Raw genomic sequence first — 6,567 nt, forward strand, 5'->3', positions numbered from 1 at the left:
GCAACTTCAAATAAACTGCTGTATGTATATGTTGATATATGTGGACCTCATGGTAACCACAAACAAAAAACAAACACACACACAGAATAAGTAGCAAAACGGCAATAAGTCCTTACCTATCAATAATCACTTTAAATGTAAATGAACTACATGCTCTGATAAAAAGATACAGCATGGCTGAATGAATTTTTCTTTAAAAAAATGTCCACAACCCAAAAGGGACTCAGTTCAAATCTAAAGATACACACAGACTGAAAGTGAAAGAATGGAAAAAGTTAATCCATGCAAGTAGAAGTAAAAAGAAACCTGGTGTAACAATATCCGTATCAGACAAAATAGACTTTAAAACAGACTATAGCAAAAGACAAAGAAGGACATTACATAATGATGAAGAAATCATCTGAGAAAAAGGATACAACCTTCATGAATATTAATTCTCCCAACATTGAAGCACCTAAATGCATAAAGCAAATATTAATGGACATAAAGAGATAAACTGATGGTAATACAATAATAGTAGGGGATCTTAATATTTCATTTACATCAATAGATTAATTATCCAGAGAGAAAATCAATAAGGAAATGGTGGCTTTAAGTGACACACTAACCAGACTGACTAATTAAATATATACAGAATATTTCATCCAAAAACTACATAATATATTATATGTTAGGTCACAAGTCTCAATAAACTTGAAAGGATAAAATCACATCAAGCACATTTCCTGACCATATTATGAAACTAGAAATCCATTATAAAAAGAAAACTGGGGGAAAAAAAACAAACATATGAAGACAAAACAATGTTCTACTAAACAATAAATGGGTCATCAAGAAATCAAAGAGGAAATTCTTAAAATATATTGAGGCAAACGAAAATGGAAACAAACTTTCCAAAAATCTAAGGGATTTTTGCCAGCTATAGATTATACAACCTAATGTTTTATATAATGGAGTGAAATAAAAACTATAATACTATGTTTTTGAACAAAATTTCTCAGAATCAAGATGAAAAAGTTCTCATTTCCAGAAAAAAAAATCATAGATGAAGGTTATTTAGAGTGAAGTCATGCCATGGGAAACAAACCATTGTTATAGGATAAATAATATAAGAGTTTTGATTAAGCTTTCATCTGGAAAATATCTCCAAAATATGAAGATATATTTTTATATATAGCAATGTAGAGGGCAAAATATAAAAATAATAATAATGATAATGTATTTCTGCTTATTTTTAAGAGTTAGGTAATCAATATCAAAATAAGGAATGTAGGTTTATACTTTAAAAAGTATGTTTATTTATATGTTTTTGCTAACCATAGAATATTATATAATAGGGTGTTTTTTCCTTAGGAATCAGACTCCAATATTAGATAGTTCACACTGGTTCATGGGTTCAACTACAAAATAAAAGAATCAACTTCTTTCTTCCTGCTTTATCCTCTCTCTTTAACATGTGGCTATTGTTCTCATGTTGTTTATGTAACTCTACATCATTCTGCCACAATTTTAAGTGAATGGAGTATTAGGGTGAAATAAAATAATATACTTAATGACAGCTTATCTATAATTCATTTACCTCAGGCGCATCCTTGCAAAAAAGGCAGTCATAAATCCATCTAGAGATATAGGAAGGCTGAAAACTGAACATGTTATTCACAAAAGAAAAATGAAAAAAAAAGTGATTGATTTAAAACATTCCTTGAGTATTTTCATATTTTTCTAATATCATAAAACATTTAATTCAAATGTGCCTCATATGTTGCATATATAATATATTTTGGAGAAAATACATTGATTAAAGGATTTATCTTATGTTACTCTTGGGTAATTGTAAAGTGGAGACGAGAGACATATATTCCATAGAATATTAAAGAATGTTGTATAAGAAATTAACCAAAAGGAAATATGATTAAATGACCAAATAGGTTCCTCTTAAAAGATGTTATGTGAGTTTATTTTACCATGAAAAAGAAATATTTATCACACTGGTGCTTTTAAAATTTTTTGACAATCATGTAATACTTACTACTAGAATCTTCCTTAGAACTTTCCACAGTGCCCCTTTAACCTCTTTGTTCCTCAAAGTATAGATAAGAGGATTCAGCATGGGGGTCACCACAGTATAAAAGAGAGAGACAAACTTCCCCTGGTCCTTGTATGTACTCTTGGCTGACTGTAGATACATGAACATAATGGTTCCATAGAAAATGATGACAACTGTAACATGGGAAGAGCAAGTCCCAAACACTTTCTTTCTTCCAGTAGCTGACTTGATCTTCAAAACTGCTTGGACAATGTAGCCATAGGAGACCAAGATGAAGGAGACAGGCACTATAAGGAAGAGGATACTAGCCACAAAGAGCTCAGCTTCATTGAAAGTGGTATCCACACAAGCCAACTTGATGAGTACAGGGACCTCACAGATAAAATGATCCACTTGGTTATGCCCACAGAAAGGTAGCTGTAGGGTGAGAGTGGACTGTACCAGGGTGGTGGCCACCCCACTAAGCCACGCCAAAAATGTCAGGGCCATGCAGAGATGGGGATGCATTAAAAGAGTGTATTGGAGGGGACGGCAGATGGCCACATAGCGATCATAGGACATCACAGCCAGGAGAACACACTCAGTAGCTCCAAGGGCATGAGAGACATATAGCTGAACTACACAGCCACCATAGGTGATGGTTTTCATGGGATCCCACAAGTTTACCAAGAGCTGTGGAATAACACTGCTGGTAAAGCAGAGGTCCAGGAAGGAGAGATGAGAAAGGAAGAAATACATTGGTGTATGAAGCTTGGGTTCCAGATGAGATATCAGAATGATAGTGGTGTTCCCCAGAATGGTTAGTAAATATGAGATCAAGATGACCACAAATAGAACCTTCTGTAACTGAGGATAATCAGAAAACCCTAACAGGATAAAACCTGTTATATTACCCTCATAGGTACTTCTCACCATCCCCATGTGTAAAGTGTGTTCCAGAAACCTGAGTCAGAGCTGAGAAAGATGACATATTACATAAGATAACATATTACATATTACACAAGGTCAAATGAGTGATAATGTCATCTCCCTTCAAAATAATCTGTTAAATGTATAGATCTAGTGACTTAGATATATTTTTCTATTGTACACAGTCTAAATGAATGCAGTACATACTCTCTTAATGTCTTAGCTGTCTTCTGATGCTTTGCAAGATGGAGCAGATATTTTAACAAATCATCAAGTTATAATAGTTTAAAAAGTATGGTACTGGCATAAAGATAGATATACAGATATATATATACATCAATGGAGAAGAAGAGAGAGTCCAGAGATAAATGCTGTCATACAGCCAATTGATCTTCAACAAAGCACCAAGGATACATAATGGGGAAAGGACAGTCTCTTCAATAAATGGTTTTGGGAAAACTGAATATCCACATGCTAAAGAATAAAATTGAAGCCCTAGCTTGTACCATACACATAAATCAACTAAGAATGGATTAAAGACTTAAATGAAGAATCTGAAATTAAAACACCTGGAAGAAACATGTAGGAAAAGCTTCATGCAAACAACAAATGCAAATATCCAATAGGCTTATGAAAAAGTGCTCAACATTAATAATCATCAGTGTAATATAAACAAAACCCACAATGAGATATTATCTCATACTTCTTATGATGTCTATTATCAAAAAACAAAAGAAAAATGTTGGAGGAGTTGTGGAGAAATTAAAATGTTTGTACAGTTTTGGTAGGAATGTAAAATGGTGCAACACTATGAAAAACAGAATCAATGTTCTTCAAAAAATTAAAAATAGAATGATCAGATGATCCTACAATCCCACTTCTGGATATTTATCCAAAAGAATTGAAATCAGAATCTGTGTTCATTTCAGCATTATTCACAATTGCCAACCTGTGTCCATCTATAGATGAATAAAGAATATATAGTATATTATTTAACATTCTTTGAAGTAATAGTATTGGAAAACACATCCTGCAATGTGCAACAACATGGATGTACCTTGAGGACATTATACTAAGTGAAGTAGGCCAGACGCCAAAGAACAAATAGTCTTCCTATATGTGGTATGTAAAATAGTCAAACTTACAGAAATAGAAAATAAATTGGTGATGGGAAGAGGGGGGAATAGGAGTTGTTCAGTGGTTACAAACTTACAGCTATACTAGATTAATAAATTCTAGAGAGCTACTGCTCTCTAGAAATACAAGCTATTGCTTATATTTAACAATATCGTATTGTACACTTATTTGTTAAAAGGGTAAACCGGATTAACTGTTCTTACCACATACACAAAAAGCAGAACACAAGGAAACTTATAGAGATGATGAAACAGTTTGTTGCTTAGATTATGGAGATGGTATTAAGGGTGCATGCATGTGTCCAGACTCATGAAATTGTATACATTAAATAAACTGGGCATTTTTATATATCGGTTCTACCTCAATAAAGCTGTTCAAAAAAATAAGCACCATCACCTGGAAAGAGGGAATAAATTATACCTATTAATAAATTATCGTTTCCAACTAACCAAATGTACTCCTTTATATTAATGTCTTTCTAGTCACAGGAAGGGAAGATTCTCAGTTAATTACAACCAGAGGAAAAAAACTGGGGTTTACTTAAGCAATTTCCAATAAAGGGAGAATAAAATCATTTTCCATCACCCCAAAGATTGGAAATTAGTTTTAAGTTTACCTATTTTTTGAAACATACCAAATGAGACTAGTGTTAACTAAAAATCCATTCCTTAAAATTTATATGACACAAAGGCATATACAAATTTTGTAAATGGTGAAGGAAACACTTGAATCTACTTCTTATGACCAATCAGTTACTTCTATACTCTTACCTATCTTTCTTTTCCTTCCCTCAGTGGTTTCTTTTTTTTTTTTTATGTGTGTGTGCTTTTTTAATCTCTTGTTCCCTTTTTTTTTTTTTCAGTGACCCAGGTTCTTCTAGGCCCCAAAAACAGTCTTTAGGAAATCAGATGTTATTCATACAATTTTAGATTTCTTTTCACTGTAATCATATGTATTTTCATCACCAGTTCAAAATGTGGGTGCAAAATGTGAATCCTGTTTTGAAAACAAGCCATTAAGGAGAGGTTTTATTCCCAATGATGGCATTATATCTGATTTATAAAACAGCACTACTCAGGAATCTAGTAATTATGGCTTCAGTATTTTAAAAGGCAGTTATTCCCTTAACCCCATGCTTACCAAAGAAATTTCCCTGAAAAAAATAATTTTCTACTCCTGCCAAAAACAAACAAACAAACAAACAAACTTTGTTCTTAATTATATAGGAAACTTGCTAAGAGATTAAGGTATTTTTGCATTTGACTGAGTTGTAAATGTACCTATTCAAAAAAGTTTGGGAAATTCTTGAGGCCAAGAGTCACATAAGATATGATTTTTCAGCCTATCCCTTAGGGTGTTCAGGACAAAGTAGCCTCTCAAAAATTATTAAGCAGTTCACTCATATTATATCCATAATGTTATACCGCTTTCATTTCCCTAAAGAAACTAGCACATCTCTAGTCAACTAGTAGATAAATAAATAAATGATCAGACCTTACCAATCTTCCTCCAAATTGGAGATGTCTCAAGAATGTATGATTGTGCCATCTATTCAGGAATGGACATGCAGAGGGGAAATTATAATGTGATAACTCGTATTCACAGCCACACATGGTCCTCTTCTTGATTTTAACTCCACTTATCTTGTAGTTATAAAATGTAAACACTTTGAAATACTCTAATTATCATTTTGTACTTTTCCCCCATTCTTTCCCAGTAAAAAGCATCATACTGAAGCAAATGTATGTCTTTTATGAAAGCAAATGTTTCCTTTTCAAAAGTTTTGAATAAATATGATGCAGTATTAACTATTGTTAGTTCTCTCTTTGTCACTGTCGGTCAGTGCTTTAAAATTTCCCCCTGCCCCTACTTTGGTGATCTCTTAGATCCCTGCCTTTTTATTTGCATGGTAAGCAATCACTACTTCAGTTCACCTTCCTTTTCAATCTGAGCCTTTAAAAACTTCACAGTAAACATGCATGAATGGACTTACAGAGAACAGCAGCAGTGTCCAAGTACCTTCCAAAGGTGCACTGCAAAGTTCATGAAAAGTGATTAATGCCAGTAATATTGAGCTTGGGACCTTTTAATAATGGCAATTTTTCAGTGCAAGCAAAATACCTTTATTGATCATTAAGAACACCATACACTAATAAGCACAAATGGTTTAAAATAAGTTGTAAAAAAACATTTTAAGACATAAATATTGACAGTGAATGCCTTTTCTACCTTTCTCTTTAAATCCAATAGCTTAAACACAAATAATAGAAAACAGAAGGTGAACACTATTCTAAACAGGAACAGTTCTAAAACTGTAGAATGCCTATAAGTCTGAATATATTCCACATATCATGTAATTGAAATTTAATAAAATCTCATGAACAAAGAGTGAAACCTCTTCTCTAAGCACTATTCTATTTTAGAGAAACAAAGTTAAAATGTAGCAGACCATAAAAACTAAAATATTCTACTGG

The 6,567-nt window shown here is 32.8% G+C and overlaps 1 protein-coding gene across 1 annotated transcript; it reads right to left on the reverse strand.

Annotated features, from left to right (window-relative positions):
* Positions 2,015-2,968, reverse strand: LOC100737613 (olfactory receptor 2G2-like). The gene has a single exon (XM_003480746.1). The coding sequence runs from the start codon at positions 2,966-2,968 to the stop codon at positions 2,015-2,017; it is 954 nt and encodes a 317-aa protein (XP_003480794.1).

The sequence above is a fragment of the Sus scrofa genome, chromosome 2 (genome assembly GCF_000003025.6).
Source record: "Sus scrofa isolate TJ Tabasco breed Duroc chromosome 2, Sscrofa11.1, whole genome shotgun sequence".
NCBI lineage: Eukaryota > Metazoa > Chordata > Mammalia > Artiodactyla > Suidae > Sus > Sus scrofa.